Genomic DNA, 22,158 nt, shown 5'->3' on the forward strand with positions numbered 1-22,158 from the left:
GTTCTGCCTGATTCGTGGAGCTGCTGGGCTGCCGTTGACCTCAAGGCGGCTCAACTTGCTTGGCGGGGGGCCGCTGGAGGCTGGGCTCTCCCCTCTCTCCTCTGGGCTGCCGCTGTCCCGAAGGCTGGGGCTCTCCGTTCCCCCGCCTGCACCTCCGCCCTGCTCCATCCCCCTGAAAATCCCAGGAGGAGAACCCAGCACAGCGTGCGAAGCTGGGAGAGAACAAAAAGAGCTCGCTTTAGCGCTCGACATGACATACAGACAGGTCGCATCCAGCTACTGAAAACAGATGATCATGTGTATTTTCAACACTTTTGTTTAAGGTTTGAGTTAGAGACGCCTAAGGATGATGATGAGGCAGTAACTATATCAGTAACTCCTTCCAGTGGAAAACCCAGAACTAAAACAAGCTGAAATGCTCCTCACACGGTGCATCTACACATGCTGTGTCAAGTTTATCATCTTTCATACTTTGCCAGCGTTGACAGTGAAGAGCCGTCACAGACCGTTTCATCAACAACTTTGATCAGTTCCTCCCCAACCAATACGCCGAACACAGCTCTTTGTTATTCACATACAAGAGAGGTAGGGACAACCACAACAGACAGAGTCAGAGGCATCTGGGACAAATCACAGGTCAGCAAGTGGCATTCACTCAGACTAAACACAGGCAAGTATATTATTCTCTGTTTAGACACATGGGAGTAAACGATATGTTATAATGACAGATGCGAGGGTGTGTAAGGTGAGGAACGCTGCGACAGTGGACTGGAAGCGGGAAGAAAAGCAGAAAGCTAGAATAAACCTTTATTGTACGAAATCTAAAACTGTAAATGACGACGGCGTGAGAAACCTCATGATTGTGTTGGACGCTGTTCTCGTTGGCACTTCAGCTTCAGACTGTTCCACCATGACCACCACTGCAGCGCATAACAATGAGGCTGCGACATATGCTAATGAACAGATTTTGATGAATCTTAATATTTTTAAGTCAGAGCCAACATACTAATCTAATTTACATGAGGAGCCTTTGGTGTAAGTATGACGCTCCTGCTAACACGATGACATGAGACAACATGGCAGGATGTGACAAGATACAGGAGAACGAAAATGGACATGACAACAGAATGACATGACTGAACAGACCAGGAAGGGACAGAGTACATCATAATACATGCCATCACAAGACATGACAGTGCCAGATAAGTTATACAGGTTGAATTACATAACTTCACAGTTCTGAGCTTTGGAGGTGCTGGTAGTTGGATTCTGTTACTGGTCAAGCTAACGGTTTGGCCTCGTTTCCAGGCTCATCCATTATAACATCTCCTGACTGTTTCATCATGTTTCACGCACATATGAGAGTGATATAAGTGTATTTTCCTCGATGTCAAACTATTCTTCTGTTAAATGAGTTTTTCATCTTCCACGTAAGACTCATACACTACAACCTGCCGAGACTTCAGCCCAAAGCATAGGCATTAAAACATTTTTCAAAACAGTGAACACTGCCAGGTTAAACGTTTACTTCTCAGGTCGCCGTGTGCTCGACTACTGCATGTCGTTAAAATGGAAAAGCATATAAAAAAGTAAAAAAACAAAACAAACAACATTTGATTGTGTTATCTCATCTCATTGTGTTTCAATCGCTATAAAACGGTTTCTATGCACTGGTTAGCTGCCAGAGAGCTCGAGTTTCAAACTATATTCTACAATTTAATGTCAGCAAAACCTCAAAAAAAAAAAATCTATATGAAGAGCAAACCCAGAATCTGCAGCATCACGCATGACTAAATAAACTCTGCGCAGTCCATTTGGGAGAGCCGTCGGCTCTTTGCTTTGTGTTTTTCCTCACACTGTGTGGTTTCCACTGGTATGGCCGTAAAGCCGTCGGCGACACATGAATCTGAACTCGACAGCGACACATGATTATAATAAAACACACATGCAAAATTAATAGCTGCTGTTAAAAAAGCCCGTCCAACACAAACAAGAAAAACGAGCACGAGGTCCTGCCCTGCTTTGCTTCAGGGAGAGAGGTTGCGATCTGTCTCCCTTTACTGCGTTTGGCTTTATGTGATTGAAATAATTGTATTAGAAAATTTGCCTCCAAACTTACTGATTTCTTCAAAAGAACTCGCATTAAATCAGCGTCATTTCACAGGGGAAGTGTGATGTGTTTAACACAAACATTAGAAGCAGGGGAAAGCTGACAGTCTGCTAGCTGCATGTGCTCCTTGTTGATTGGTCGATGGTCTGTGGCACCCCAGACCCAATCCCTTCCTCTTCTGCCTCCTTCCAAAACACACCAGTGATCAGATAAACAAAGTATGAAGACAATAATAACAAGGAGGCAGCCACATATCGTCAATGGAAAAGTTCTGTTCCTGCTTTCTTCTTCTATGGTGGCCTTCCTCTGTGCTTGCTATAGATCTGTCCATAGCACCCACAACAATGCTGGAACAAAGCAGCATCTCCTCCTCTGCAACAGGGGCAACAATCCCTCCCACCAAGAACACACTCCACACCTGGAAAGGTGAAACCAACCAGGAAGCACTGGCAGGATGAACCATGAGTCTCAGGATGAGCCTCTGTGGTGGGTGAAAAACTCCCTTCACTTGGTTTCAACCTGGTTTGCTGTCTGCACGTCCTGTTTGACATGCCTGATTGGGTGCAGCTCTGCACTGGCCATCTGGCAGCACTGGACAAATCCTGGTGGGCCGTGGCATTGGTGGGCCGGGGGAACATCAAAAAAAAAAAAAAAAATCATAAAGTTTTACCGGCCCTGTCTGTCTCGTTACCAGCCCTCTGTGTGTGCATGAGAGTGTGCTGCATGTGTTCCGGGACTGGGCTCACTGGCCAATCACAGCCAAGTGAGCACCCCCACCCCCGAGCCCTCCACCCCAGCCCGGGCCGGTCCCAACGGATAAGCCTGGGGCTGAATTTCTGTCCTCCGGTCAAACACTCTGATGTTCACAACATCCCTGCAGAAACTGAAAATACTACATGCATTGTTTTCCAACAATATAATACTGAAAAGCAGTTTTAGGACTGAAAGACCACCATGTTGCTCCTGCTGCTGGTCTGTCCTTCAGGGTGCAGCTGTCCCTCCCACGCTGCCTTTGCAAGTTTACCCATCAATCTTTTATAATAAAACAGATTTGATCATTATGAGCATTCTCCAGTTCCCCCCAAACCAAAAAACATCTGAAATTTCCCAATAAATCCTGGTGGGACTTAATTTTGCTCTGGGGAGGAAAATAACTAAACGCTTTAATTCCATCTAAGTTGTTTTCTCAAATCAACACATACCGAGCAACAACACAATGGCGGTGAAGCCCTTTTCATGATCCGCAGAGCTCGACACAGGTCCAGTCAGACACCTCGCACGCTGGAAAGCAGCTGAAACAGGAATGCGAGGCACATCGCTGGAAAAATCAAAGTGTGTAACGATGAGATTAGATTACCTTCTGAATCACATCATGAGCAACTCGAACAGGAATGCAAGGCACACAAAAAAAAAAAAATCCCAAAAATCAAAATGTAAAAATAATTAGATTGCATGTTAGCTTTCAAAGCATAAACTGCCTTCTCTCTCCTGCGCTGTGTTTTACTGAACACATTTTTGGAATATTTGGGGCAATTTATGGTAATCAGCCTCCTTCATACTTTCTCCTCTAACCAGAGCAATATTTAAGTCATTAATGGGACATAAAATGCGGAGGGGAAAAAAGACGTGTTTGAGAGAAACTCGCAGAGCAGCGTGCACGTACAGACAGTCAAATCAGAGCGTGACAAGCCTTCAGTTTGTGGAGCTTTTAAGTGTTTGGACATGGAATTACTAATTTTCAGCTTTGAAATGTGTTTTCACATTGATGTTAGATGAACAGCTTTTAGAACTTTTAGTTTCAGCACAATCAGCAAATAATATTGATCCTAAAGTCAAGACGATGCAGGTATTTTAAGGGCTGAACGGTCGCATGATCTCGAGCAAAGAGCAGCATGAAGGTGAATTATTGTTTTCTAATGCAATAAAAAAAAGGGTCATGGTCGGGCCTGTTATTGGTGAAGGGCCCCACAAATCTTTTTTTTTTTTTTTTTAGAGAAAAGTAAAGTTGCAAGGAGAAGCCAATCAATGGCTCACTATCACTAATGTCTCCTTCTCTATATATATTTATTTTGGCTGTTCTATATTATTATATTTGGCACATTTGAAAACCCCGTCCAGTCGTTTCATTGTCATGTGTGCTGCTTTTATATTGGATCAGCCTGTGTGTGATTATTGTGTGTATGCCTTGAGGATGGTTTTAAGGTTTAATGAACATGTATTGAATGAAGGCATGTTCACTCCCAATGTGTTTTATGTATTAATGCCATGTGAGGATTATGCCACCTTCTAGACTGCAGGCATGTTGTATTCTACATAATCAAAGGGCTGTCATGTTGTCCCCATAAACCAACAGCTTTATACGGTTTTTATAGATAAACTAGATATATTGCTTCCAGTTTTATTTCTCTCTCCGCCAAAGAAAACCTTGCTAAGGCCCTCTGTTGTCGAGAGCCTGGCCTGTGTAAGACCCCGTCTCGCTTGGGGCCCGGTGTATCAAAAATGTCTTTGCCTCACTTTCACACACTCATTCACACGCATAAAACCACTTGAAGCATCACATTCAGAGGGTGCACAGCCAAGAGAACACACACACTCCCAACACAGTTCACTTTACAGGCACACGTGGAGGCCAAATGTACAGCCACACCGGCCTCCAGCTGACAAGTCACGTCGAAGCACACAGAAAACCTCCACTGGCTGCAAAACGCTGTAATCGATGCATTTAGGCAGGCTCTGATTTAGAGGCTTTAAAGGAATTTCAGATGTTCACTGATAGAGTTTAAGCAAGTGGATTCAAAGACATCATACAAGCACATGGACAGACAACAAGAGGTAAAATCTCTGGTTTTCTCATGCATGCACGCACACACATGCTCACAGGTAATGCTGGTTTCACTGATGTGCAGGTGGTGGTAAGACTCTAAGATATGCAACAAGCAGGACCAGCAAAGGCATGAAAGAAGAAGAAGACTGCCTCTGGTAAACAAAGACAATGCAAGTTTCAAATGTTGTCTTGGCAAGTGTTTCATGGAGAAAGAGCTGCACAGATCATACTGGTTAGATCTCAAAGGTGCACTTTGTGGAAACTTTTGCTTCTTCACGTGAAAACTTCTCTGCATGCCTTTCAGCTGCTCAGCCAGCCTCACTGTGAGCTCAGACTCCACAGTGAAAGCCTACACACCTGAGCTAAATTGCTTCAATTAGCAGCTGCTGAACTCCTAACAAGTGAGTGAATGAATGAAGCAGACTTTGCTTTCAGCAGTCACCACGCAGGAGATTCTTACTGACCACTGCTTCCACATAAGTGAGATTAAATGTATTCTCATGGCCATAAAGTGGCTCATCACAGGAAACACTGTGCATATCAGGATACTCAGTGACTCTGTCATGTGTGAGACACCAGCCTCTCAGAGATAAAACAACAGACCGTCTGAGTGAAATGATCACTGATTTTTCAAACGTTTTTGTCCATTTTCTGCTTTTTCTGAACTGAAATCCCTTTGAAAGTCTTTACATTCAGACTTTTCTTTTTGTTTTCACTCATGTCCAGTAAAAGAAATACATTTAAAACACCTCTAAGACACATTTTCCTCATTATTCCATCATTTTTTTATACTTATTTGGCAATAACAGGCTTAATTTTAATTTAAAAAGAGCACATTCTATCATATAACATTAAGTCATATTCTGCTCTGAAAGCTCAAGATTTATTTCTTTTTCTTTAACGAATGAGTGTGTTTGTAACTTGTTTCAAAAGAGATCTCTGACCTGGCATGGAGAAGCAATGATTTCACAGTCACATCATCACTTTTTACTCATTATCAGCCAGCGTGCACGTCTTAAATACTGACCAAATCAGTCCCTTCTGGGACACAAGTGATAACTGAATTCAGTGCTGTGACACACTGTTTCTCCCTGCTGTCTGTGCTCCTCATGGCAGTATTAAGAGGCACAGGCTTCTCACCTGATGTGTCACAGCAGGACAAACACAGCTGCAGCTAATACAATTAGGCTAGTAGTGGCTCCACTTGATTCAGGTGCGCCAAACGAACCCATGAGCACTGACAACAATGGCAGTGACAAAATAGTCTTTTCATGTTAATGCATAATGGCACACTGAATCAAACATTCTGGCTGTTTATTATTAATTCTATTACCTGCAGCTGTGTTTAACCAATGTATGTGAAAGGGGCCAATTCAAAAGATTAAAATATTTTTTCTTGGAATTCTGTTTTAAAGAAGGCAATATTGATTTACTCGTCTTTTGAACTGAGTTTGGTTGCATTAAAAGAACAAACTTGTAAGCTAAGGGCCTTTTTATCACACTGGCAGCGTGCAGCCATGCCTGGGGATCGCTGTAAGAGTGTCACAGAAACGGTTTCCTGACAAAGACAATTATTATAGTCACATGCAAACAGTTTAAAACCTGAAAATAAGACTTTTCTGACCTGCCGTCTGCCAGAGGCATGCTGGTATAGGCCTCAAACCAATCAGTGAGGAAATTAGTGACACTTTGTCCTCCTTTCACAGTCTATTCCCGAGCATAAAGGAGCGTCTTTATGTTTCTAACAGCTGTTTTACACCTTTAAAACAGCACCTTGACAGAAACGTGTGGTCTGAAAAGCAGTAAATGCCACTGAGAGATGATCTGATCAGTCAAAGCATATGAAATTTTATACAGATATAACCACAGCAATTTCGATTGATTGTAAAAACATAAATCCTCAGTTAAGAGAATGAAAAACTTGCTTTAAAGCAGCTGTTTTATTTCTCATATTTCCTTTAGATTTTCTTCATCCTAAGGCGCTAAACGTTTTCCATTTTCCTGAGTATGACCATTAAACTTTAGTAATCTCTCTTTGGTCGTCATCAGTGGCTGTGAACGCAGCGCTGTCTGAACCTGACAGGCTTTGAAATTTCCATCGCAAAATCTGAAAGCTAATTAGAAAATTACATTTATTTCAAATTATTGGTGACCCCCAGTGCCAATCCAAGGACTGTGTGAAAGGAAAGGATGTGACAGATTGTTCAACAGTTAAAATTAAGCCTCCATCACACGAGGGAAAAGTGATTTATAGTCAAATGCTCCAAAGTGCTTGTCAGCTTATTTGAAAGCCACATAAAAATATTACTATTTCTATTAAAGCAAAACAAGACTTTGTAAGAGTTGTAATGTCAGTGTGAAAGGAAGAGAAAGTGCCACTTCATCAACATCAGGAAAACCCAATGTCAGCTCTGTAAAACTGTTGATGAGTAAAAAAAAAAAAAAAGAAAAAAAAATCTAATTCGTTTCAAAAGAAAATTTGGTTAAAAAAATTTCAATTTTCAAAAAAATGTATCCACAATTTAAAAATCATCATATGCAGCTTTACTTTCATACTCCATATCAAGTGTAAGTGTGCCAAATATTGCGTAATGGGACAACTTATCTATTTTCACCACCATTTCTACAAAAAATATTTAATTTCTATTCTAAAAAGTGACAGCTCTGTTTTCCTAGTAATGCTATTAATATCTGTTTCTGTCCATTAATGACAGAAAAGTACATTTTTCATGATCTAGGTCACACTTGGTTATAGTTCTATCAGTTTTGGCATTAAATCTTCTTTACTTTACTAAAACCCGACACTTTAAGTCGACAGGATGAGCTGTTAATAAACACGACTTTTACTAAGTTCTCTGTTAAACTGCTCTCACATTGCCACTGCATGCTGTTTGAGTCTCTTCTGCCATAAAACTTGATATTGTGATCTCTTCAGTCTCCTAACATGTGATACATGACTTCATTGTCAGGCATGTCTGAATATTTGCATGACTGTCTATCATTTTGCTTTACGTTTGAGCTGTTTCAGCGGGACATTTCCTCACAGTTTGCTCAGTTTTTATCTGTAGCTCTCAGTCAGCTGTCATCTCTGCAGATTAGGAACTTTTGCAGTAAATGCTCACTCACTTTTTAAGAAGTCACTGTGCTTGCTGGGGAATAAACTCCATCCATTGGTGAAAACGAGTGAATCCAGCCTGAGAGAGTATGAGTTTTCCCAACGTTTCCCTTTGTGACAAAAGCAGCACAGCAGCAGAACGAGCAAGGAGATATAAAGACAAGGAGCGATGAGGGCAGACTGCTGCTGCCTGCTGAATAAAGAGCAGTAAAATGACACATGTAGAGGGAGGGAGGGAGGCAGGGAGGGAGGCAGGGAGGCAGGGAGGGGATGGGGTTAGGGAGGGAAACCCAGAGACAGGCTGACATATGTTAAAAATAGTTACATTTATGACTGTCTTCATATAATCATCTTTAACATTAAATCTCTCCAGCAGAAAAATACAAATTATTGGAGAGGGTGGAGGTAGATGGCTAGAAAGCTAAATGAATAATGTGATCACAAATTTAGAAATGATAATTAATTTCCCTGATGAAAGCAGAGTGGAGGAGGAGGAGGAGTGAAAAGAGTGTGAGGTGAAGGTGATTTATGTCAGAGGTTCATCATAGGAACAATGTCACCATTCTACGATAGAAATACTGTGATACTTTCTGAAGTAGCAGCTCAGGGATCTGTAGACTGGGATCACGGATGGATGAGATACACACGGCATTTTTAAAGTCACAAATGATCACAGTCGACACGACAGGCAAAATGACTGTCTGCCCCCTTCTGGTGGAAAAACATTAGAGGGTTAAAAGGGACACAAATACGCTCCAGGGAGTTTTTGACCCGAGCTGAGCACTCGGGGCAAACCTTCCTCCCTCACCGAAATGTGCAGCTTTGGCCCAAACTCTGGCGCTGTCCCTTCAGCCATACATGACTGGTAGGTTCTTACTGCTGCTTTCAGGGTCCAGTCTCCAAGGGTTTATGTTTACGCCAACAGCCATTTGAATTTTTTGCTCTGCTTAGGTGGAATGAACTGTTATTGTTTTGTACACAAAGAGAGTAAACTGTATAATTAATGCTTGACTTAATAAAGACATGGGTATTATAACTAGTCAGATACAGCTGGGTATTATGGCTGAAAAACTTTTTACATGACAATACATTTTTGGACATTTATATATATATATATATATTATTATATATATATTATTATTAAAATTAAAAATCTTGGCCTCTAAAGTGGATCACAGGAATTATTTGTAACTGATTTTCTTTTGTTCTTTATCAAAATTTGACTTAAATTTGGAGCTGACTTAGTTTTGAGGTATGTAAGGTTAAACGTTTTCAATTCTGCTTGTAATCATTTACATTTCTGACTTTCATCTTCAACAACTGTGAATTTAATCTCAGAAATTCTGACCATTTATGTGGTAAAGTAACCGTATCACCAACTCCAGCAGTATTTCCCTCCAGTCTCCACAAAGATCATTCTGTCAGTCACACTTGTAGCTGCGTTTCAAACCTAAACTCTTTTGTTGCCTTTTGCTGACGTTACGTTTCCCCGTGCTCCACACCTCCTTCGTTGGCCTACCTGCCTGCCCTCTGCCACCACCCTCATCTCCCCTCTCCCTGCCCTCCCATCGGATCACTCTCCTCATCCTCACCCCAAGGACTGTGCTCTGCCTCCTTTCAGAGCGCCCTGAGCTGCATTTGGGTCCACTTGGTTGAAAACAGTGCACCTCTGCTCGCGCTTGTCTGTCCTACGTCATCCTGAATGTCTTTGACAGCTCACCACAAGTCACTCACCACGAACAGGAGGTGTGTGTGTGTGATCAAAGATGCTCTATAACAAAAGATGAAGCATTACAAGCTGCACCAATCCTATGAAATGTTCCACACGTCCTGTTTCCTACCGTCCTCAGCGATGCCCCCAGCACGGCTGTGGTTGCAAAAACACTGGGGGTCCGATTAAAGATCCCAAATATTCATGTTGTTGACTGTGTAGCTGCTGCTTTGACATATTGGTATTCAGGTTTGCTGTCTGCAGTCGTGTTAAATGCTCTAAAATGAGATGTATGATTGGATGGAAACAGCTCGTCAAATAATAGTTTAAGAATCACACACATCTCTGTGAACGCTTTAAAATGCTGACTGAATTGTGCTTTCAAGTTGTTACGGCTGATACATATTCATAATAGACTGCATCCTGGACATGTAAATGTCCAACGCCCCATTCAGACCATTGAACCTGTCTCTACTATTACGCCCAAGCCTCCAGCTCCTACACCCGTGGTCACTCCACCCAGAATCACTGACAGATCTAACACACTGTGCAATCTGAGTAATAACTCTTCATCTGGACATTATCCTTCTGCGTGTGCTCCATAACAGCAACAACAACAATCATAGAATCTGTTAAAAGTAACAAAAGTAAGTCAGTTTGCAGAGAGAACAAAAGCACAGAGAGGAAAGAGTCACACATAGTATCTGTATTACTCTGAAGAACGTGAAAAAGTAGGTGTAGATCTGTGTGAGGACAAGAGGCAGTGCTATCTGGTCACGTCAGACTAATTCTCCACGTACTTAGAGACCCGACACCTACCTGTGCCAGCTGATTGCCAAATCATAGAAAAGCCAAGGGCCACCTTTGCACTGTGTGATATCCCAGGAGTGCAGTGTTAAGTGTGATTTTATTCATGTAACATCTAATCTGCATTATGGCCAGAGAAATAAAAATTATACTCTGTGTGAAAACAGACTCCCTCATTGATTTAAGTAATGTCCATCAACAACATGCAAATAATCAAAGGACAGAGGTTTGATTGTTTATAGCTTTTAACTATATTGATAACAACAGTTTTTCACCTGAAGAAGAACTACACAAGACATAAAGATTTTAATTATGATTTTAAGTATAAAAATAACTGCTTGAACATCTGAAGAATTCCATTACTTTGCTTCACCTCTGATGCACATTGTGACCTAAAACATAATATGATTTGCAGCAAAGTTAGAGTTGAGTCTTCAGTTGATATAAAGGAATATAATATAATGCAACATGATTTAGCATTGCACCATATCATATTCCTTTATATCATCCCTGCATGTTTTAGATGTTTCCTGCTCCAACACACCTGATTCGAATGAGTGGCTTGTTATCAGGCCACTGCAGAGCTTGATGACGAGGTGATCATTTGAATCAGGTGTGTTAGAGCAGGAAACATCTAAAACATGCAGGGCAGTGGGGCCCGAGGACCGGAGATGAGAAACACTGCTTTATATGAAGTTGTAAAGTTGGGTTCAGGTTGAAATAAGGGGAGTCGTAAGGTGACAAAATATGAAACAACGCTGACATCTGGTGGCCACTGGAGGAAATGCGGCTTAAGATGCATTGCATTGATTTGTGAAGTCCATACAAGAGTCCCACAGCTGCTTCTTTGTACTGTAATGTAACAGCTGAGAGCTGAACTGAAGAGCTATATAATGCAGCATTGTTGTCCTTAATACGGAGCACATATTGCATGTTTCCCTGTGTGTTGAAGTTTAGCTCCGCGCTGCTGTTGCTCATCAAAGTTGGTTGCTGCACACAGAAAGCTGACTTGGCTGTTTTGTGCAGACAGTTTTGCACAGGTTTGCTCCACAGTCCTGACTGGGTTAAGCAACCACTACAGGTTAACATTTACACAATCATCAAATAGCGGTCCATGATATTTGTATTTATGTCAGAGTGTGTTTGTGTGTATCTCTCTCTCTGTGTAGTGTGTTTACAGTTTGCTGTAAAGAGTTGGTCAGTGGCTGAGGTCTTTATGCAGTCTAATCCCACAGCCTCTTTCTGGAAAACATGACTAGCAATGGAACCACTGACTCAAATTTTGGATCTCATTCTCATGACAAAGCAATTGTCTCAATTATAGAGGGCTCTGAAGGTATAAAAGAGAGCAAGGGCACATATGAGCACACACTCACACACACATACATACTCCACATTTACTCTACATAACACACACATATTCAAGGGAGACCAGACGGTGGAGCACAGCTAGTCCCAGGATGGGCAGGGTGAGTAGAGGTGACAGATATAACCTTACAGTGAAGAAATAATGCAGAAAGAGCAGCTTTTAAAATAAAGTTCTGTGCCTGTAGGATTTGTGTTGTACCTGCATGATTGAAGTCTGAAGTCTTGTTGATCCTTTGTTGTGGTTTTACACATGGAGCATGTTTCTGCCTCCGAGCTTGTAAAATGAAGCTCAGGATCATGAAACAGAGCAGTTTACAGACAGAAACTTAACTTACAAGCTTACAAAACTAATACGACAGGTAAGCACCTTTCTGAATCACTTCAGATTTCTTGATACTCACTCATGCACCGTCCTCCAGATCATCTTCTACGAGGACAAGAACTACCAGGGTCGCAGGTATGAGTGCGACAGTGACTGCAGCGACTTCCACTCCTACCTGAGTCGCTGTAACTCAGTGCGGGTGGAGAGCGGGACCTGGGTGATCTACGAGAGACCAAACTACATGGGCTACCAGTACGTCCTGACCAGAGGCGAGTACCCCAACTACCAGAGCTGGATCGGCCTCAACGACAGAGTCAGCTCCTGCAAGATAATTCACTTCGTAAGCCTTTAAATATACTTGATTTGTAGCAGTTAGGGCGCAGGCATCAAGAATACAGTGGTGGTGGCTGTGATGGATGAAAGAAACGCTGGTTTGGCTGAGCCTGTGATCATGCTATGTTACTATGCAATGCAATGCTCAGTCCTGGAGTAATCTGATTTGTATGGAAAGACTTCAATTTGAAGATGCTGAATTCTGCTGCAGGACATTTTTCTACATCTCTCAGTAAACTTCCATCCATGTTTGCACCGCATCTTTGCAAACCCTTTTTTGTCTCCTTTGCCTTCATCCTCCAGGCCAGTGGAGATCCTAACAAGATCCAGCTCTACATTAAAGGGGACTTTTCCGGTCAGGTGTTCGAGGCGACAGAGGACTGTCCCTCCGTGCTGGAGAAGTTCCACTGGAGGGAGGTTCACTCCTGCAGGGTTCTGGGAGGCTGGTGGGTCTTCTACGAGCACCCCAACTACAAGGGCCGCCAGTACCTGCTGGAGAAAGGAGAGTACCGCAAGCCGGTGGACTGGGGCGCTGTCTGCCCCACTGTACAGTCTTTCAGAAAGCTAACTGAGTAGCCACTTTCCTTTCTCTCACATTTTCATTGATGCTCACAACTGACACATTAGAGACCATGATACAGCTGCAGCCATGGCTACAATAAAACAGAATGACTAGGAACTACCAGGTTGTGTCATCACTGTGTGTGAGTGTCTGGGAGTACATGAGCTAGATGCTGTTCATACGGGATTGTGATCCTAGGCATAAAAGCCTCAGAACGCCTTATTTCTTGGTCAGACGGGGCTTTACAACAGTAGGGCATTTTTGACTCTTTGTGATTTTCTCACACACACTGCACAGCAGACGTGTGAGCTCGAGTCACGTGACTTGAGCTGTGAATCTGGTGACTCAACTTGACGAAAAGAAAAAGGCTGAGTGCTGTGACTTGTGACTTGGACTTAATCCTCCTTTCTTGGAATGATGTGATATCCTCTAAATCTCTGCCATTATAGTTGTGCTGTACAAGTAGAAACACCACAAAAAAACACAGGTTTAGGAAAGTTTAGGACTTGGACCAAGATCTGATAGTCACTTGTGGCCTAAAAACAGCCACCCCCTCTAATTAAAATCCAAATCTCTTGGCCAATACATGTTTATATCCTGTAAATGTAAAAAAAATATATAAAAAAAATATGCTTCTGTGTTGTAGAAATACTTAACTGTGAAAAAAAACGTACTATTGAGGATCAGTGTCAGCCTGAGTGTTATCCTGTCAAACGAATCAAAATGAAACTGCAAAACAAACTATTTTATTATCAGATCTGCTGACAACTCGTGCTCATGATCATATTTAAGAATAGTTTAAAACTGATGTATTTACATGTGAACTCATGCCGAGCTCTGGGCAAATGCTTGTCATGCAGTAAGTTGTGTGGCATGCTGCTTGTTTCCGTGTGTCAGTCCTGTGTCAGTGTCCAGATCTGTTCACACCGAAGGCTGTCCTTCATTGATGAAGCTGAGCTGGGCCGTGTGCTCCCCCCAGTCCACCTCCCGCAGGTTCAGGAGGGGTTCCTGCAGGTGTGAGGTCGAGGGCTGGAGCTGAGGCAGGGAATGGGAATGGGGATGATATCGGGATATGAACTGGGACTCGGGCTGGAGCTGGAGCTGGGACTCAGACTGGGACAGGAGCGGGAGACGGGACTGAGGCCGTGTTTGTGGTTCAGCACCAGGTGCTGATAAGTCCACCAAAAGGGGGGCGATGAATGACGGGTGGCTTAATGAAGACAGAGAAGGAATGGAGGAGGAGGAGGGACGTGGTACAACTGTGTGCTCATGGGGAGAGCTGTTGAGTGACGGTGGAGCTGAGGAATGAGAGACTAGGGGAGCCCTGCTGGTCTGATACGGATTCTGGGAGGTCGCGGTTCGGGAGGGGGAACACTGAAGTGGATCAAACTCTCCTTGTATCGCCTTTGTCATGCTCAGAGGAAGAGAGGAGGGTTCAGGTACCAGGATGGATGGAGGGCTTTGATCGTCCAAACAGTCCACAGGTGCATGTTGGGTAGGAAGGGGCGGGGCAGGGGAGCAGCTGTGTGAAGACACGCTGGGAGGCGGAGTCACAGCGCCGGGTATCAGCAGCGTGGAGGTGTTACGAAAAAGCGGTTTGAGAAGACGCGTCATTTCCTGCAGCTCCTGACTGACAGCGGTTACCTGACGGGAAAGGACGTTCATCTGAAGAGAGAGGAGTCACAAATGCACGTGTGTTTGGGCTCCGAGGAAAGAAAACCACACAAGACTCAAGTTTCAGATTTCAGGTATGTGGAAAAACACAATGTGACCATGTGACCAGCCTCACCTCATGTTTCAGCTGCGTGATAGTTTGCATGGTGTCACCCTCATCATGGGCCCCTGTGGACACACACACTCACAATCACGCAAGTGTAAAGTGTATTGTCCCCAAAAATGATGGAAACACAACTGTGTGTAAGTGTGTGTATATGTGTGTGTGTTCACCTGGGGTAGTTGAAGGGCTGGATAGGAGACTCTGCGCTGCACTGGGAGAAAAATCGAACTTTTGAGCTGAACCGCTTTGGTTTTCTGCCTCAATGCCATCCACAAATCTGGGAACGACAGAGGAGTACTGTAGGTTGATGAATTTCACACAAAACAATACGGTGACAACATGAAAATAAAGTCAGAGTTACAATGTGGAATGTAGTTATGATAGTTACTGACAGAGGAATGAGACTCCTGCAGGTCGATATCGATTTAAATATGAAACCTCCCCACTGAAGCAGCCACACTGGTTCATAAAGCAGTGTGAAACAACAAGGCAGAAGTTCCACATGGTGGCAGCAGACTAAAAGACATTTCTACCACACAATGACAAGGTAGACATCTCATGTCTCCAGAAGTAGTGCTACAACTCAGCTGTCACACCGTGAGTGACACATGCGGGCAGGTACAAAGTCCTCTTCCTTGTTTAAGATAACAGGCAAGATCCAAGATATCCCTTGTGACCTCCCACTGCTCATAAACACAACCTGGATGGGGTTTAAGCACCAAGGCAACAATTCATTCACTGAATATCACATGAAGCCTCTTCTGTGGTACTCAACAATTTGTGAGAGGGCTACAAAGCCAGTAATGACCTAATCATACAAAAACCCTCTCATCAGGGATTCCCCTCGCTGTAAAATTAGCCTAAAACGCCTATCCAAAACAAATTGAAAGCTGTTCTTGAACCATTTGGAGTTCATGGTTGGCTTTGGTCTCTTTTGAAATGGAACACTTTGAAGTTGAAGTATCACTGGGGACACACCGAAGTAGAAGGTTTTCATTTCTGCCTGCATGTTTCTGGGCAAACAGATGCGGCAGATGACGATATCTGGGCTTTATTAGCCAGAAAACAAATGGGACCACAGCATGAAGCTTTACCCCAGTCTAAGTTCAATAATAAGTGATCGTGACACAACAGAAAATGGATATTTATCTATATTTAGACCACCTATATTCATATTTTGAGTATCTATACTCACATTTAGGCTAAATATCTTTCTATTGCCATATTTTATTTGAAACCCCGTGTAATATCAATATTTGTACTGAAATCCTTGACCTGTCTGTTAATTTCCCCAATGAAGCAGCATTTGGAAGTTGATTGGCTATACAGAGGGGAGTCCTAAGAGGCACTGGCTGGTGCTCTCATGCATAAATTCATTCCTATCCCTATCCATGGCAATTTGCCAATTAGCTTAGAAAATATCCTGTGTGCAAAGGTGCTGCTGACATTTTGGGGCGAGGATGATACTGGAGGCAAAATCATGCAGTGTCCAGAGTGCAAATGGTCTTTTGTTCCTGTTTCTATCTGCAAAAAACAGTTTCTGCTCTCTACAAACTCTACGAAGTTCACTGATATGTCACATTCAAAGGCAGCATTGACAGGTGTTGTCTTCCTTTACTCTGGGGGTGACATTGTGTTCCACTGTGGGCATTTTTAAGGCAATGACATCATGCACAAATTTCACACACAAATAAAACATAAAATTAATATAGTGCACAACATTATGTAAATCTGTATGTAGAAGCAAACATTACTCCATTACATAGCATTACTCCAATCACAGGTTTCACATGAGCAGATTTGTCAGTCTATTATCTGTAAATAAAACACAAATCAGCCTGTCGATGGTATGTGATGTGCATGCAAGTCAAATTCCTCCACTGGGTTACTATAGCGGAATAAATCAATGAATGGTTCCATACCGAGGGCTGAGGTCCGGCTGCAGGCAGCTGAAGCTCACCACAGGGACGTGCAGGCTGGAGGGCCGGCTGTGATCGCTCACCGGTCTGAGAGTTCTGGCCGGCAGCAGGGGGGAGCGCAGAGGGGAGCGCAGGGGGGAGCGCATGCCTCGGCCCAGCCTCCCCAGGGGAGGCATCTTGGGCAGAGGGGAGTGTTCACCCTCGGACCCTGACCCCTCCTCGTCCTCCTTGATGGATGGGAGCTTCTTCACGATCCCCCCGTTGCTCTCACAGTCTGCCTGAGGAGCGACAAAGAAGGCAGGATGCAACAAAATGTAAACAAACAAACAAACAGAAAAACAGAGAGGAGTACCAAAACACTTCATTATGAATGATTTTAGACCAAAGTATCGCAGATTCTTTTGTTTTCAGAGGTTACTTTTGCAGCTGTGAGTGCGCCTTCATTTCCACAAATCAATTCAGTGTGAGCACACTACATACTTAAAGCTACTTGGGATTGGTGGGTCGTACACAATTTGGACGCTGTGAGAATTAATGAAGAGGTCGGAAATGTTGAGGAGGTGGAACTCAGTCCGCTCTGACCAGGTGGGGGGGCTGCTGAGCCACTGAGAGCATCACTGAGAACGAACAGTCTCCATTCACAATGGTGCTGATACCCATTCAGTTCACCAGCATCGCTGCAAAGGAGCGTTCTCATTCAAAACCAGAAGGAGCATCGATTCACTCCTGAAGACGTTCAGCTGCTTTTCTGTATCTGACCTTCATAGATGTTTATGACTCCCAACAAGTCCTATCTGAACAGATTATCCTTCCATCCTGCAGTCGGTATATTGTTGCTGGTGGTTGATACATGGCTTTGGGGAAGGTGTTGCTGTTATATTTCCTGCACCTTCTCTGGACTGTGATTTAAATCACATGAAAACACTGGCAAACAGCTCCCATGTTCTCTTTTTCCCCTGCCATTCCCCCTGTCACCGCCGCCCTTCCCCTTCCCTCCACTGTATTTGTTGTCTTCTTCCAGCCTGTCTTTGGCTCACGTGCCCGGCTGGTATTTTTAGATCACAGAGGTTTAATTTTAGCACAGAGGTTTGCCTGGAGGGAGCCGAGCAGAGAAGGGACTGTTTGGAATTTTAGTGTGTAAGTGTGTGAGTGTGTGTGTGTGCGAGCAGCACGTGCCACCCTTGATATGCAGCATGCCACTACAAGGGCATCAGCCAATTATGCGAGTCGCTGCAAATGTAAAGAGAAATGTGTGAGTGCTGCATGTGAGAGAAACTGCATGTGGAAATAAGCCCACCTATGTGAGGTATGCACATGGCCTACATATAAACAACACATGTTGTAGTGTGTTACATGTGTGTGAGCATGTGTGTGTGTATGAATCACCAAGGACAAACGATGACTGCTGTGTTATGGTATGCGAGAGAGTGATGCTGCATGTGTGAACGCACTGATTGTGTGCGTGCGTGCCGCCTGTGTGTCGGCACGTGGAAGTAAACACCAGCGAGCTCCTTCCTCTTCCTTCCCCCTGCAGCTTCCTTTCATCCTGATGTTTTCTCGTCTCGTCTCCATCTGGTTTGCTGCTCTATATTTATCCAGCCAGGGATGACCCCACACCTCCCCCACCCATCTGACAGTGCTATTTTTAGTTCCAAGCCACGTTCGGCAGAGGATACACTACTTACTGCTGTTGCTGTACGTACATGCATGCGTGTGTGTGTGTGTGTGTGTGTGTGTGTGTGTGTGTGTGTGTGTGTGTGTGTGTGTGTGTGTGTGTGTGTGTGTGTGTGTGTGTGTGTGTGTGTGTGTAAGGTGCTGACTATGTGGAAGTGTGGAGTTTTATGTGCATGCCAAGCATCAGCAACACATTTCCTTGCAGTCATTACAGATGAGAATCAAAGTTTAGTTGGAACATGCACTTTGGATTTCTTCAGTACTGCGGGGCGAACCAATAAATCTGCTTTCTCTTGCCTCTCTTTACAAGTTTCGGGTGTCATTTTCAGTTCAGTTTCATTTTAACTGCATTGAAAGCACAATTTGCACGTCGTATCCAGCTTCATTTATAACAAACACACATGAGAGCGTTATTGATCCTTTTATCGAACTCTTGGCAATAAAGTAAATAAGCATATTTCCAAAAATTGTCATGCAATTTCTGTTTTCATTTTTACTGACAATACTATGGACACGGCAGAGACGGAGCAGCTTTACAGATGGAAAAAAGTACTATTCTACGTTCAGGAAGCTTATTTTTTTGCTTCTATTCAGCAAAATCCAGCTAGAAACACACCTCAACCAATTTATATGGTATTTTTGTGACATCTAAACTGCTTAATCTGATTGAAAATTGGGTGGAACTTGGCCAGTGAGGCTTGACAGCAGTGCAGCAGTAATAGCCGCAAACGTCTCAATTGATGAACTGCATCCTTTCCACTTACTTGCATCTGCTCTCCTTTTCCATTCATCTTATAGTGATGAGCTGTTCATTATCAAAAATTAAGTGGATTTACAGCCAATCCGGTGATCACAATCAAACAGGAATCAACTTGTTTCCAGGCAGACTCAGGCACATGAATCTGGCAATAGAAGATGTTTATAATGGCTTTTTTAAGAAGCAGATATGCACTGCTCATTTAACCTTGAGGGATTTCCAAAAATCATGTATCACACAGGCCCATCTACTCAAGCCAGGAAAACACAAGTCAATTAAGTATTATTGAAGTATTTTTCATGTTGATCTACACTCTCATCCCTTGATATTTCTCTTAGATCTCTGCTCTAATTAACAAGCTTACTCACGGTGAAAATGTGACTTACTTACTTCCAGTATATGCTAGTTATTCATGTGTGCACTGCAGCTGAGATCACGCTGTAAATCCCTGGCATCTGAATCGTCCATGTTTAGCTCATGTCTCTATCTGTTGGCTGCATCTCAAGCAAAGGCAGCGGCTTCCTCCTCACTCCCAGTCCAGATGGCTAATCCTCTTCAAGTGCAAAGCCATCACTCTGGCATTGTGTAAAATGTTGGATGGAGGAGGTCACTGCACAGCTGAGACTTATCTAAAAAACAGAAGACTCCTCTTGTGGAGCTTTCCCAGAATTTTCTTTGAGGCCTTGAGATGATTCACCTCCAATGCATTTCTATGCTTAGAAATATGTTAATATTAGTAATAAGAAAGCTGGACATTGCTCTTACTTTTAATCAGTGTGCAGAGAGACGGACTGGGTGAGTGCAGCGCTCTCAAAATGCCAGCTGATCTACATTCCAGCCCTCATCTACCGTCTTGAACTCTGGGTAGCGACTGAACGATTGAGAGTTAAAAGCAGCCATAATGAATTTCCTTTGTCCTCGCTCACACTGAGAGATAGGGTAAAGTGTGAAGACATCCCTATGGTCCCTCTTGTTGAAAGGAGCCAATTTGAGGATGTTTGCGTATCTCATCAGGATGCCTCGGGCATGTGCTACTGGGAGAGGATATCTGATCCCAGCCAGAACATGCTGGGGGTATCACATACCCCATCTGGCCTAGTAACGTCTTGGTATCCCCGAGGTGGAGCTGGACGACGTGGCTGGAAAGAAGGATGTCTGGGCTATTTTGTTAAGACTGCTGCCTCTGTGATCCAGACCCAGGGAAGTGGCAGGAAATGGCTGGATGGGTGGATAGTTGGATGGAACATCTTACTGTATTGAGAATTTTTGAAAAAAAAAAAAAAGGCTGTTCAATTTCGAAACAAAGATTTTCACGGCAGGGGTCCTTTAAATGACAACAGTCACCATGTAAAGTGACCAGCAGCTTGATATCACATATTTAGAGAGATCGGAAATGCAGCCGTTATCGTACCTCGGTGTTGTGTCCTTCCCGCAGGTTGTACGTCAGATCGTGCTGGATCTCAGTGATGAACTTTTGGGCGTAGTCAGGGTAGAGACAGAGCACCTCACGGAGGCCTTTGAGGCTGATGTACTGCAGGTCGCAGTAGGTCAGGGCCTTCACACAGGCATTGGTCTTAATCACTTCCTCCTGGGTCAGGCAATCAGAGCCAATCAGGTCACCCCGACCTGGAAAGTAGTGATAGAGGCAGGGCTGTAGTTGAGGGATATACTGTATTTTTACTGCACTGCATGTATCTGACAGCTATTGTTGATTGTGACTTTTCAGATTGAGATTTTAGGGGAAAAAAAAACAATAATCAGCAAAGGTTTCGATTTGGCTGTTGCAGATGAGAGTGGAAGTTCTGTATTATTCTGTTTCTGTTTAGCTCTGCTTCCCGTCTCTACCTCACCACCTCTCCAGAGCTGTAAATCCAAAGTGGCAATGCCAAAACAATTTGAGTGTGTGTGTTTCTGCAAGTGTGCATCCAGCTACACACAGGAGGGAGAGCAGAAGAATGTGTGTGTGTGGTTGTGCGTGCTTCAATATCCACATGCATGTGCATGTGCATACACAGTCGGCTCAACATGCTAATGAGATTCCCCTCTTTCCTCTATAGGCAGTGTGGAGTATGCAGCATTTCATTATTTACACCAGTTAGATCATTAATATGAAAAACGGTGTTGGCAATTTACTCCCTCTGCTTTATACGAACCTGAACTGCTTCCAGTGCTGTTAGTGAGTCTGTTTGTGCTCCTCTATTCCATTTCATCCATGTTATGCAGAATGGGAGTGTCAGTGTACGTGTTGTAGGACAAGGCTCCGGAGGGGCTCTTATTCTGGAGGCAGGTTTCTGGTTCTAGCTGTTTAATCAGCTCACCTACTGGATGCATGTCATTTTTTTTTTCATTTTGCATCATATTACTGCAGTTTTGTGCACTTTTTCAGTTGTTTTGGCTCAATGGGCTAGGTGGAATCCTTTTTTCCCCTGTTTGTTCACAACGTCTGCCTATTTATGATGGTTTGCTGGTGTTTGCAGGTAACTTGACTATCACTAGATTTTTTATGTTGAGGTTTTTCAGGCAGTTTTCAGGCAACATATGCTTAATGTTTAAATAGGGATCTGTGTATGGACTTCCTGTAGCAGCTGTGGCTGCTCCCTAAACTGTTAAATAAATCCCTGGATCACACCCCATCTTTTACAGTACCTGATGGGGTGTGAATGGTTTGCCCAAAGAGACAATTAAATACGGAGATAATTGCCATTTTTATTAACACTAGGCTGCTCTTGGTCATTATGTTCTTCATAAAAGCTTGCAATTAAATGTTAGATAATAACTTTTTCAGTGGTAAAAGCCCTCTCTCATCTTGTGCTCATAATGCTGTGACTAGACTCCAATATAGACCAAAGAGGAGAAGTCTTGCATCCTTCATGTTACAT

At 43.4% G+C, this 22,158-nt stretch overlaps 2 protein-coding genes across 3 annotated transcripts in view; one reads left to right on the top strand and one right to left on the bottom strand.

The window, feature by feature from the left end:
- The first annotated feature begins 12,027 nt into the window (after positions 1-12,027).
- LOC139327848 (gamma-crystallin S-like) lies at positions 12,028-13,166 on the top strand. Its single transcript, XM_070957855.1, has 3 exons — positions 12,028-12,036; positions 12,355-12,597; positions 12,894-13,166. The coding sequence occupies exons 1-3, from the start codon at positions 12,028-12,030 to the stop codon at positions 13,164-13,166; spliced, it is 525 nt and encodes a 174-aa protein (XP_070813956.1).
- Positions 13,167-13,883: 717 nt separating this feature from the next.
- The window catches only part of LOC139327695 (voltage-gated delayed rectifier potassium channel KCNH8-like), a 28,674-nt gene continuing 20,399 nt past the window's right edge, over positions 13,884-22,158 (bottom strand). For both annotated transcript variants that reach the window (XM_070957607.1, XM_070957608.1), the window contains 5 exons: positions 20,691-20,905; positions 16,852-17,126; positions 15,100-15,206; positions 14,942-14,994; positions 13,884-14,817 (listed from right to left, as the gene is read on the bottom strand). In XM_070957607.1, coding sequence (XP_070813708.1) covers positions 14,074-14,817; positions 14,942-14,994; positions 15,100-15,206; positions 16,852-17,126; positions 20,691-20,905 — 1,394 coding nt within the window. In that variant the 3' untranslated portion in view covers positions 13,884-14,073. The remainder of the gene's footprint in view (positions 14,818-14,941; positions 14,995-15,099; positions 15,207-16,851; positions 17,127-20,690; positions 20,906-22,158) is intronic.

This window comes from Chaetodon trifascialis, chromosome 24 (assembly GCF_039877785.1).
Source record: "Chaetodon trifascialis isolate fChaTrf1 chromosome 24, fChaTrf1.hap1, whole genome shotgun sequence".
NCBI lineage: Eukaryota > Metazoa > Chordata > Actinopteri > Chaetodontiformes > Chaetodontidae > Chaetodon > Chaetodon trifascialis.

Bases quoted from the DNA above. Each gene is read 5' to 3' on its own strand.
- LOC139327848 (XM_070957855.1), top strand. The intron at 12,598-12,893 runs GTAAGCCTTTAA...TTCATCCTCCAG, and splicing joins CCTGCAAGATAATTCACTTC to GCCAGTGGAGATCCTAACAA.